The following is a 13,680-nucleotide window of genomic DNA, read 5'->3' as shown; positions in this document are numbered from 1 at the left end:
TTTCAAGACAGTCCGTCATCGCTCATCAGTGAATTTACTTAGAAGGACAGACAAGTGTACATACACAAGCATGTAGACAAGAACAAAACATACATTCGCTTTTGGTTCCATAATTTTTTTAAATGCACGTTTCAATTTTTAACATTAAAATGCACTATACATTATGTGGGTTGAGTGCTGTAACAACACTGGATAAAACAATTAATACTATCACTTATTAACCAGAAGTTATTCACTTTTCACATTTCCTTACCTTAATAAAATATTTGCATTATTTGATGAGTTTATAATTTAATTTCAAGTCATCATCTCATCTCTAAAGAGCTTCTGCCTACAACTGAAATGGTGAAGGCCTATCATTAGGTACATACTTAACTATACTGTACACTATTTTACATCACAAACCAAAGAACAAGGCTTATGTAAACAGTAAGCAACATAATTGACAACGCTCTTCCGAATGTCATCTATAGTATGTAACATTGCTGCAGAGGAGGACAGCTCTGTATCCATGGCTCGAAAGGTTCTTCTTTTACATCACGTTCTCCTTTTTATACGACCGCCACAGCTGACATTTTATTGAATCATGGTCCATTCACATGGTCCATTCACATTTTTTATTTTTATTTACATTTTATTTTTTCACCGTTATTTAACCAGGTATTGCTGCCAATACCACAACAGTGCCAGTCTTTGCCAATGCATAGATCTGACTCTGGCATCAGTGTGACGCAACAGACACCGGGATTTGTCGGACCAGGCAATGTTTTTCAACTCCTCAATTGTCCAGTGTTGGTGATGGCGTGCCCACTGGAGCCGCTTCTTCTTGTTTTTAGCTGATAGGAGTGGGACCCGGTGTGGTCATCTGCTCCAATAGCCCATCCTTGACAAGGACAAGCAAGTTGTGTGTTCCGAGATGCCTTTCTGCCAACCACTGTTGTACTGCTCTGTTACTTGCCCATTTGTGGCCCACGTCTTAGCTTGCACAATTCTTTCCTCTCTCATCAGCGATCTGTTATCGCACAGAGGACTGGATGTTTTTTGTTTGTCACACCATTCTCTGTAAACCTTAGACAATGTCGTGTGTGAAAAGCCCAGGAAGCCAGACGTTTCTGAGATACTGGCCCCTGCGCACCTGGCACATAAGTTCATACCACGCTCAAATTCACTTAGGTCACTCGTTTTGCCCATTCTAACGTTCAATCGAACAGTAACTGAATGCCTCGATGCCTGTCTGCCTGCTTTATATAGCAAGCTAAGGCCACGTGACAGTCTGTAGGAGCTAATAATTTTCATGAACTGGGTGGTGTACCTAATAAACTAGCCACTGAGTGCATATAAGACATTATATGATGGGTATGATGCAAAAATACTTATTTAATGTTGTAATTGTGTTGGTAACCGGTTTATAATATCAATAAGGTATCAATATAGCTAATGGCTTTATCCAAGCATGACATAAATCAAAGCCATGTGCCTAAGTACAGCTCTTAGCCATGGCCAATATATAACACCCCCTTTGGGTCTTATTACTTAATTATGTCCTATACAGTAGGTGTATTTGTTTCACCGTATGTACGGTGTCTATATTGGTGTCTGTCTGTCTCTGTATGTCTGTGCTCCTGTGTGAACACTAGGTTTCTCTCTGTGAGCAAATGTGTGTGTGTGTGCGTATGTGTATGTCCATACAAAATTAACCCATGCTACGTGTACACGGGCCAATGTAAAGACGTGCATTCATTATTTGTCTGTGTATGTGTGTGTGTGTGTGTGTGTGTGTGTGTGTGTGTGTGTGTGTGTGTGTGTTTGTGCGTGCGTGTGTGTGTGTGTATCAGGAAGGCTCAGGCCCAGTAACAATGGATCCCAAAGCAAAGTGCTGACAGTGAAGTAGGTGTGGCCGACCCCCTAGCCCCGAAGGTGTGTATATATACCCACACACACACCTCCCTGGCAGAGCGCTTAGTGGAACCCTGCGAAACACACAGCTTACGTTTTAGGTAGGTCTGCCGGCAGATAGCTTCATGTTTATCTAATAGATTTCATTTACTCCTATGTTTGGATAGATCTGATCTGATCATAGCTTTATGTTTGTCAAATAGTGATGAACCACAAAGTTATTTGATTGGAGATTCTCCATTGAGCATGTTTTTTTTAAAGACGTAAGGCTTGATCTGGGTCCCGGAAACCGGCCCATAGATTTCTATTTGTCTGTGTGATAGAGCTTCGCAGGGCTTTTAGAACAGGGGACTATAAAATAATGTTTCCCAAATGATGGGTCTGGAAGCAGTGGTGACTGGGAGTTGTTAGACTGTTAGTAGCAGGATACGTTTTTGTTTTATCTTGTTTGGAGGATGAGAATACTATTATTTGAAAGGCTTCAGTTGAGGTGGAGTGGTATAGAATAGTCTGAGAACCATTGAGGCTATGATGACCGGGAGCTTCAGTGCGGTGGTATGACTGGTCATCATGCATAGATCACTCTGTTTGTTTAAAAGAGCTTACCAGGGCTTTGGTAGAGCAGCAGATTAACAGGGAGAGCCTGGTGTCTGTCTGAGGCTTTACCTAAAGGTTCATTGAACTGTGTTGTTCTGTAGCTACTGGTCAGGGGACCAAAGGCTATGGGCCATTCACTGGGAGCTTCAAGGCAGGGTGGGATTTCTTGGTGTAGGCATAAAAAAAATGTTTTGGTCAAGAATTAACTTAATTATTTATATGTTCAGTTAATATCTCCCTCTGTATCCCTCTCTCCTATCTCTCTCCATTTCAGCACTGAGACAGAAGGACATAATGGCTCTGACCAACCCAATGAACCCTGTGAACCCCATGCCCATGGGCCCATGGAAGATCACAGTGTACGACCAGGAGTACTTCCAGGGAAAGCGTATGGAGTTCACTGCCTGCTGCCAGAACATCATGGAGTGTGGCATGGAGAACATCCGCTCCCTGAAGGTCGAGTGTGGAGCGTAAGTAGTCCCAAAACTTTTCCCAAAACATGGAAGACTTAGGGGAGGTTTTCCAGCAGGCTAACATGAGCCAATGTCAGCCATTATTGCACTGGGCACTGACTAATCTTTCTCTCGCTCCTTAGTTATCTCTTCTGTAATTTCTCTCTTTCTTTCTCTCTCCCTACCTTCCTTTCTTTCTCCCTACATCGCCCTCTCTGTCATTACATCTCTCTCCATCACTATTTCCCTCTTTCCATCTCCCTTTCTCTCCATCCAACATTCCTTCCCTGTATCCCTCCTTTTGCCTCCCTCTAGCTGGGTTGGGTATGAGCACTCCAGTTTCTGTGGCCAGCAGTTTGTCCTGGAGAAGGGAGACTACCCCCGTTTTGAGGCCTACAGCGGCAGCAACTCCTACCGCATCGAGAGGATGATCTCGTTCAGACCCATCTGCTCCGCTGTGAGCCCTTAAATGCATCCAATATGGCACCCTATTCCCTATATACTGCACTACTTTTGACCAGGGCCCTTAGGGCTCTGGTCAAAAGTATAAGCCTATATAGGGAACCTTACAGCATACAATGCTATCCCATCCCACATTATCATGGATCATCACATTATTATCATTATCAACATTATCTACAATGCATCAAATCACATTGCATTACCTTTACTATAACAACTCAAGACAACATAACATTCTATGACATTATCATGCAAAGGTTACCAGATTACTTACATTGCATAATATTGTATAACCTTATGATACATTCAATTATCGATAACAATACATGAAATACTATAATAATGTAAACTGCTGTTTAATATCTCTCTCTCTCTCTCTCTCTCTCTCTCTCTCTCTCTCTCTCTCTCTCTCTCTCTCTCTCTCTCTCTCTCTCTCTCTCTCTCTCTCTCTCTCTCTCTCTCTCTCTCTCTCTCTCTCTCTCTCTCTCTCTCTCTCTCTCTCTCTCTCTCTCTCTCTCTCTCTCTCTCTCTCAGAGCCACAAGGAGTCCCGTATGACCATCTATGAAAAGGAGAACATGATTGGTCGCCAGTTTGAGATGTGTGATGACTACCCCTCCCTGCAGGCCATGGGCTGGTTCAACAACGAGGTTGGATCCATGCACATCCAGAGCGGAGCGTAAGTACTAATGCCATGACAGGGACACTGCCACTTCACGCTAAATATACTACCACTGCTATTTCTGCTATTACTACAAGTGCACAATCTGCTATTACTACAAGTGCACAATTGCAGCTCTACTACCAGTAATGACTGTTACTTATACTACACTACAACAACTACAACACTACTACTACAACACTACAACAACAACACTACAACAACTACTACAACACTACTGCTAATACTACTACACTACTAATCATACTAATACTATAACACTAACACTACTACTACTTCTACACTAATACTAATGTGTTTTACTACTACACTACTACTACTACTACTACTTCAACTACAACACTACTACTGCTGACTACACTAATACCAATAGTATGGCTACTACTACTGCACTACTACTAGTGCTACTACTACTACTACTACTACTACTACTACCGACTACACTCCTATTACTACTACTACACTAATACCATTACTACCACTACTACTACTGCACTACTACTACACTAATACCAATACTACTACAACTACTGCACTACTACTACTACTACACTCTAATACCAATACTACCACTACTACTGCTACTACTACTACTACACTAATACCACTACTACCACTACTACTACTACTACTACTATTACTACTATTACACTAATACCACTACTACCACTACTGCACTACTACTACTACTACACTAATACCAATACTTCTACCACTACTACTACTACTACTACTACTACCACCACCACTTCTGCACTACTACTAATACAACACTAATACCAATACCACTGCTACTACTACTAATACAACACTAATACCAATACTACTACCACTACTACTACTACCACCACCACTTCTGCACTACTACTAATACAACACTAATACCAATACTACCACTACTACTGCTACTACTACTACTACACGAATACCACTACTACCACTACTACTACTACTACTATTACACTAATACCACTACTGCACTACTACTACTACTACACTAATACCAATACTTCTACCACTACTACTACTACTACTACTACCACCACCACTTCTGCAGTACTACTAATACAACACTAATACCAATACTACCACTACTACTGCTACTACTACTACTACTACACTAATACCACTACTACCACTACTACTACTACTACTACTATTACTACTATTACACTAATACCACTACTAACCACTACTACTACTACTACTACACTAATACCAATACTTCTACCACTACTACTACTACTACTACTACCATCACCACTTCTGCACTACTACTACTACTACTACACTAATACCAATACTTCTACCACTACTACTACTACTACTACTACCATCACCACTTCTGCACTACTACTACTACTACTACACTAATACCAATACTTCTACCACTACTACTACTACTACTACTACCATCACCACTTCTGCACTACTACTACTACTACTACACTAATACCAATACCACTACTACTTCTACTGCACTACTATAGCTGGCCAACCTTTATCATTTCAAACCTGAAGCTGCCATTCTAATAATACACGACACTGTAATCATTTTCACACGTTTATTGCCTGCAATACTCTGTCCTATTGCCAAGTTGATTCTCATCCTCATTCCCAATGGCCCACTCTGACTTACCTCACAGTAACAGTGTATCTGATTGACCTGTTCTCTTCTCTCCCTCTAGCTTCGTGTGCTACCAGTTTCCCGGCTACCGTGGCCACCAGTACATCATGGAGTGTGACTGCCACGGAGGAGAGTACAAGTGTTACCGTGAGTTTGGCTCCCACGCCCAGACCCCTCAGATCCAGTCTATCAGGAGGATTCAGCACTGAGCAGGAAACACCTTCTTCATCCTTCCTCCTCTTCTTCTACTTCCTACTCCTCCTCCCTCTCTTCTCTCCCCTCTCCTACTACTCCGCCTTCTACTCCGCCTCCTCTCCCTCGCCCATCCCGGTTCCGCTGGTCCAGCTAGTCCAGGCAGGATTGCGGGCCGGGCCTCAGGTGCTTACCGGCGACGTCAAATGTTCACGGCACGTATTTTTTTAAACCATCATGAAAAACAAAGGAAGAACGAATTGAAAGACGGGGAATGACAGAGATGAGAGAAAGAGTAATGAATCCTCAACACCTCCCAGAGGCTGGACGCCAAATCTTTTTGCTCCTCTTCGTCCACGACATCATCATTATCATCAGCTTCTTCATCATCATCATCATAATCACCACTATTGCCTGTCACTGTAGTTGCGATGGTATACATTGTATGAGACTGATGAATAAAGAGAACAAGCAAAAGAAAGAGAGAATAACAAGACAATGACTGGCTTGTAGTTGTGTAACTGTGTTTGTTTGTCCCGCACCTCCCACCCACACACACAGAGATATGGGGGAAAGAGGGTGGATACAGATGAGGCTTGACATGGGAATATAGTACCCTGATAAACAGAGTTTATAGACCATATGGCCAAGCACTTATTCATTCACCTGCTTTAGGGTAACTGGGGGGGGGGGGGGGGGGGGGGACTGCGCAGGTGCAAGTGAGAAAGGACTCACTTGCCGGGTAGGAAACCCTGTTCTCTTGGGTTGGGGAACCATTGCATCGAGGACACTGTGTGGAGTGGCGGAGAGCCAAACTCTGCTGTTTCGGTATAGCATGCAGTTATAGCTGAGAGTATTGCTGTTTGGACAGTGCCCGAAGAAATGTGTGTGCATTTACGTACGGACAGAGTATTCAGCACTTACTGTAGGGCTGAAGACTACCGCTATATGTAACATAGCTTGGCTTGTGCTGAAGATGTGTGAGTGCAGGTTTCGGTCAGTAGAAGCTGCTGAGGGGAGGGTTGGTCATAATAATGGCTGGAATGGCATCACGTATTTGATACCATTCCACTAATTCAGCTCCAGCCATTATTAATTTGGGTGCCACCAACCTCCCTGTGGATTGGGCAGGTTACTTTCCAAATGTAATCCGTTACAGTTATCATTTACCTGTCCAAAATTGTAATCAGTAACGTTACATTTGAATTACCTAAACTCAGTAATGTCATCTAAAAGTAATTAGATGACATTACTGAGTTTGGGTAATAAAGAAAACATTGTAACTTTAAGAGTTTTCCTAGTATGTGCTTGATGTTTATAGATTGTACGTTGGGGGGAAAATGTCCAAATCAAAGATAATGTTTTTGTAAAGATGAAATGTGAAGTTAGTTGTCTAAATTGGATCTGAGTAAAATCCAAACCTTGCCGCGTAACTTGGTATGCCCAGAGAATTGCCCTAAAGGCAGAGAATTGCCCTAAAGGAACACTGTAGGTGAAGCATGTTGGTATTACAGACACAGACAGCGAGTGGTTGAAAATGTCAGTGAAGACACTTGCCAATTGATCAGCACATGCTCGGAGTACATGTCCTGGTAATCCGTCCGGCCCTGTGGCCTTGTGAACGTTGACCTGTTTAAAGGTCTTACTCACATCGGCTGCGGAGAGCGTGATCACATAGTCATCCAGAAAAGTTGATGCTCTCATGCATGTTTCAGTGTTACTTGCCTCAAAGCGAGCATAGAATTAATTTAGCATGTCTGGTAGGCTCGTGTCACTGGGCAGCTCTCGGCTGTGCTTCCCTTTATAGTCTGTAATAGTTTGCAAGCTCTGCCACATCCGACGAGCGTCGGAGCCTGTGAAGTACAATTCCATCTTAGTCCTGTATTCACGCTTTGCCTGTTTGATGGTTCGTCGTAGGCATTGCGTTTTTTTTTTTAGAATCTTCCAGGTTAGAGTCCCGCTCCTTGTAAGCTCTACCCTTTAGCTCAGTGCGAATGTTGCCTGTAATCCATGGCTTTTGGTTGGGGTATGTACGTACAGTTGCTGTCGGGATGACGTCATCGATGCACTTATTGATGAAGCCAGTGACGAATGTGATGTACTCCTCAATGACATCGGAAGAATCCTGGAACATAATCTAGTCTGTGCTAGCAAAACAGTCCTGTAGCTTAGCATGTGCTTCACCTGACCACTTTTTGATGACAGAGTCACTGATGCTTCCTGCTTTAATTTGAGCTTGTAAGCAGGAATCAGGAGGATAGAATTAGGGTCAGATTTGCCAAATGGAGGACGAGGGAGAGATTTGTACACGTCTCTGTGTATGGAGTAAAGGTGGTCTAGAATTTAAGTGTCCCTGCATTAAATTACCCGGCCACTAGGAGTGCCGCCTCTGGATGAACATCTTCCTGTTTGCTTATGGCGGTATACAGCTCATTGAGTGCGGACTTAGTGCCAGCCTCGGTCTGTGGTGGTATATAGACAGCTATGAAAGATACAGATGAAAACTCTCTACTTCCTTAGATATCATGCACCAGCTGTTGTTTACAAATATACATAGACCGCCACCCCTAGTCTTACCAGAGGCGGCTGTTCTATCCTGTCGATACAGTGTATAACCAGCCAGCTGTAGGTTATTCATGTCGTCGTTCACCCACGACTTGGTGAAACATAAGATATTACAGTTTTTTCTTTACAGTCCCTTTGGTAGGATATGTGTGCTTTAAGTTTGTCCAAATTATTATCCAGCGATTGTACGTTGGTCAATAGTACCGATGGCAAAGGTAGATTGGCCACTTTTCGGCGACTTCTCACAAGGAACCCCGATCTCATTCAGCAATACCTCTTCCGTCTCTTTGTCCTGGAAGTGACTGGGATGAGGACCCTCTCGCCCGACTCATTAAAGAGAAATTCTTCATCCAGTTCAAGGTGAGTAATCGCTGTTCTGATTTCCAGAAGCTCTTTTCGGTCATAAGAGACAGTAGCAGCAACATTATGTACAAAAAAAGTTACAAATAAAATAGCACAGTTAGTTAAGGGCCCATAAAACAGCAGCCATCCCCTCTGGCACCATCTTAATGATGTGACAATGGTGGTAACTGTTTGGATAAGCATTTGTTTGAAGAGTTAGACAATTAGTTATAGAATGGTAGTTCCTGCTCATGACCAATTTGTGAGTCAAAAACTCATATATAAGATCATAGCATGTATATACAGTTTGATGGCCTCCAGGGGAAGGTAAGGTCTTATAAGACAAAAGTTGGATGGTCCAAACTTGACAGTGTTAACCACCTTCACCCATTTCTGCAATGGCAATTTGGAGTCCAAAATTATGCAGAGATGATTTAAATTAGACACAAGTTTCAGTTTCTCCCCATTGACAAGAACAGCTCGTTGGGAAGAGTCAATGGTTTTCTTTGAGAAGTACATACAAACGAATGGCGGTCAGAAGGCGCGCAACTTTTGTTTTAGAAGTAGGGGGGACATAACTGTTTATTTTTTTTTTTACATCCAGTCGGATAAACACTCCAAATAGGCTACCCAGCCACTCGGAGGCATCCGCATGGTCCTTTTGCACACTGCTGACTCGTTTTGTATCATATTCCAATGATGAAATTGGGGGGCCAAAATGCAATGTCGGAATATTGGGGAGACATGCCTGTCCGTGTGACACATGGACAGACAGTGACAAATCCAATATCAACTGCATCTAGCTAACCTAGGGTGTAATCATTAGTCCAACAGATGTAAACAAAAGCTTCTTTTGGACAAATTCAGTCCAGAGAACACGTTTCCAGTGCTCCAGAGTCCAATGGCAGCGACCTTTACACCACTCCAGATGACGTTTGGCATTGCGCATGGTGCCCTTAGGCTTGTGTGCGGCTGCTTGGCCATGGAAACTCATTTCAAGAAGCTCCCGACTAATAGTTATTGTGCTGACATTGCTTCCAGAGGCAGTTTGGAACTCGGTAGTGAGTATTGCAATCAAGGACAAATGATTTTTGTGAGCTACGCGCTTCAACACTCGGCAGTCCCATTCTATGAGCTTCTGTGGCCTACTAGCTGTTGTTGCTCCTAGACGTTTCCACTTCACAATAACACAATATTTGACCGGGGCAGCTCTAGCAGGACAGCAATTTGATGAACTGACTTGTTGGGAAGGTGGCCTCCTATGACGATGCCACATTGAAAGTCACTGAGCACTTCAGTAAGGCCATTCTACTGCCAATGTTTGTCTATGGAGATTGCATGGCTATGTGCTCGATTTTATACACCTGTCAGCAACGGGTGTGGCTGAAGTAGCCAAATCCACTAATTTGAAGGGGTGTCCACATGCAGTACCAGTCACAACACAACTGATTGGCTCAAACACATTAAGAAGGAAATAAATTCCACAGATTAACTTTTAACAAGGCACACGTTGAAATGCATTCCATACCTCATGAATCTGGTTGAGAGAATGCCAAGAGTGTTCTAAGCTGTCATCAAGACAAAGGGTGGCTACTTTGATTAGTCTGAAATATAAAATACATTTAGATTTGTTTAACACTTTTTTGGTTACTACATGATTCAATATGTGCTATTTCATAGTTTTGATGTCTTCACCAGAAAATAGTAAATACAAAGAAAAACCCTGCAATGAGTAGGTGTGTCCAAACTTTTGACTGGTACTGTGCTTTTGTATATATAGTGTACCTACACTCTTTCTCTCCCTTTCCCATGAGCTATGGGCCATGGTCTCTTTGTCTGTCTCTTTCTCTGTTTGATCATGCTTTGAATAAGGCCTTGTAATGCTTTGCAACTTAAGCTGTATGCCTTGTATATGAATCCATTCATTTTTAAATGCAATTAAATACACTTGTATTTAGAATTCCATTCTCAGAAATGTTTTGATTGCCTATTACTGTAACTCAGCTATAGTGTTCTTGCAAATTGCTAAATCATCTTTATAGAGACAGAAATATTTTAATGGAATAATTACTTAGTTATTATGAGTCGTATGTGAGGTATTTACAATACCGTATACACTGAGTATACAAAACATTAAGAACACCTGCTCTTTCCATGAGATAGGAATAACCATCAAAAACCCAGGTGTAAGCTACGATCTCTTATTGATGTCACTTGTTAAATCCACTTCAACCGGTGTAGATGAAGGGGAGGAGACAGGTTAAATAATTATTTTTTAAGCCTTGAGACAATTTAGACATGGATTGGGTATGTGTACCATCCAAAGGGTGAAAGGGCAAGACAAAAGATTCAAGTGCCTTTAAACGGGGAATTTATTTTTTAACCTCTATTTAACTAGGCAAGTCAGTTAAGAACAAATTATTATACCGCTTGCACCACTCAGGAGCCCAACATACAACTATACTCGGGTATAGAAGTAGGTGCCAGGCACATCGGTTTGTGTCGAAAACTGCAACGCTGCTGAGTTTTTCAAACTCAACAATTTCCCGTGTGTATCAAGAATGGTCCACCACCCAAAGGACATCCAGCCAACTTGACACAACTGTGGAAGCATTGGAGTCAACATGGGCCAGCATTCCTGTGACACACCGGCCTTTGTCGCCTATGGGCACAAACCCACCATCGCTGGAACAGACTGGACTGGCAAAAAAATGCTCTTCACTGAAGAGTTGCGGTTTTGTCTCAAAAGGGGTGATGGTCGGATTCACGTTTATCGTCGAAGGAATTAGCTTTACACCAAGGCCTGTACTCTGGAGCGGGATCGATTTGGAGGTGGAGGGTCCGTCATGGTCTGGGGTGTGTCACAGCATCATCGGACTGAGCTTGTTGTCATTGCAGGCAATCTCAATGCTGTGCGTTACAGGGAAGACATCCTCCTCCCTCATGTGGTATCCTTCCTGCAGGCTCATCCTGACATGACCCTCCAGCATGACAGTTCCACCAGCCATACTGCTCGTTCTGTGCGTGATTCCCTGCAAGACACGAATGTCAGTGTTCTGCCATGGCCAGCGAAGACCCCGGATCTCAATCCCATTGAGCACGTCTGGGACCTGTTGGATCGGAGGGTGAGGGCTAGGGCCATTCCCCCCAGAAATGAGTGGGGTAACATCTCACAGCAAGAACTGGCAAATCTGGTGCAGTCCATGAGGAGGAGATGCACTGCAGTACTTAATGCAGCTGGTGGCCACACCAGATACTGACTGTTACTTTTGATTTTGACCCCCCCCCCTTGTTCAGGGACACATTATTCAATTTCTGTTAGTCACATGTCTGTGGAACTTGTTCAGTTTCTGTCTCAGTTGCTGAATCTCGTTATGTTCATACAAATATTTACACATGTTAAGTTTCCTGAAAATAAACGCAATTGATAACGTTTCTGTTTTTGCCGAGTTTATAATGTGCATCTTTTTTTCCAAAGTACTTTTGGTTCCCAGAGCAAAAACCCTGTTCTATCCTGCAGCATGAGTAAAGGACAATTGCAATGCTGCTTCGGACCGTTCTACGACAGCTGCTGTTAGCTGACGCTGTCGAACTCCATGTGGGGTCAAACGACATTTGGAAGGCTAGCTCGAAATGGCTGAAAATAGATTTGAAAGAACTGATTATATCTCTGAAAGAAAAGAAAAAAAAACTGCCAATAATTTCCGGTCCGGTACCATCGTTGGTCTGCGAGTGTGAACGATTCAGCAGGTTACAGGCATTACACACCTGGCTACAAGATTACTGTAGCTCTGTTGAAATAACTTTTATAGATAACTTTGAGACTTTCTGGAAGCAGAAGATGCTCTACAGGAATGATGGAGTCCATCGAAATCATCTTGACTCCAGGACACTGTTCACACATTTCAAGACTACTTTGAGAAAATTACTTATCAATGACCCAAGCCCAGCTCAAATAATCCCTACCATTGTGTTTCTGAGTAGTCGTAAAGCAGCACATTATCCCAGGTGCTTTGGAAGTCACAATGTAAGTCATCTAATTTATGTCCCTCTAACTCTCCTTGTGTTGATCCTACAGCTATTGTATACTGTGTATATTTTGGGATGTGAACACTCGGTGCGTTTGACCTGACGGAGATTCGTTTCAGATTGAAACGTTGTCAATAAAGCGGTGAATTTGGAGCTTTAACAGTGTGCGGACCTTCTTGTTCTATATAGGCTCACGTGCCTCACCTAAAGCTCATTCTTGTGGAATGTTGCAATAGACCACCAAGTGCAAACAGTCAGTATCTGGATAACATGTTAAATGTTTGATAATGTATGTGATGTCAACAGAGAGGTATATTTTTATGGGTGACCTTAATATTGACTGGATTTCATCTAGCTGCCCACTCAAGAGAAAGCTTCAAACTGTAACCATTGCCTTTAACCTGGTTCAGGTTATCAGTCAACCTACCAGGGTATTTTGAAACAACACAGGAATGAAAGCATCAACATGTATTGATCACATCTTTACTAATGCTGCAGAGATCTGCTTTAAAGCAGTATCCAAATCCATCTGATATAGTGATCACAATTTAATAGCCATATCTAGGAAAACCAAAGTTCCAAAAGCTGGACCTAATGTAGTGTATAAGAAACCATACAATAAGTTTTGTAGTGATTTCCATGTTGATGATGTAAATCATATTTGTTGGTCTGTGGTGTGTAATGAGGAGCAACCAGATGCATCATTTATGAAATTGTTTATTCCAGTTAATAATAACTGGGCTCCCGAGTGGTGAAGTGGTCTAAGGCACTGCATCTCAGTGCTAGAGGCATCACTACAGACCCTGGTTTGATTCCAGGCTGTATCACAACCAGCTGT

At 42.6% G+C, this 13,680-nt stretch overlaps 1 protein-coding gene across 1 annotated transcript; it reads left to right on the top strand.

Annotated features, from left to right (window-relative positions):
• Nucleotides 1-1,941: 1,941 nt before the first annotated feature.
• Nucleotides 1,942-6,193, top strand: LOC139404560 (beta-crystallin A1-like). The gene is made up of 5 exons (XM_071147260.1): nucleotides 1,942-1,997; nucleotides 2,768-2,963; nucleotides 3,261-3,402; nucleotides 3,942-4,084; nucleotides 5,776-6,193. The coding sequence occupies exons 2-5, from the start codon at nucleotides 2,788-2,790 to the stop codon at nucleotides 5,921-5,923; spliced, it is 609 nt and encodes a 202-aa protein (XP_071003361.1). The 5' UTR covers nucleotides 1,942-1,997; nucleotides 2,768-2,787; the 3' UTR covers nucleotides 5,924-6,193.
• The last annotated feature ends 7,487 nt before the right edge of the window (nucleotides 6,194-13,680 follow it).

Source organism: Oncorhynchus clarkii, unplaced genomic scaffold, assembly GCF_045791955.1.
Source record: "Oncorhynchus clarkii lewisi isolate Uvic-CL-2024 unplaced genomic scaffold, UVic_Ocla_1.0 unplaced_contig_2291_pilon_pilon, whole genome shotgun sequence".
Classification (NCBI taxonomy): domain Eukaryota; kingdom Metazoa; phylum Chordata; class Actinopteri; order Salmoniformes; family Salmonidae; genus Oncorhynchus; species Oncorhynchus clarkii.
Note: the sequence above shows the minus strand (reverse complement) of the source record. Positions and strands in the feature narration are given on the sequence as shown.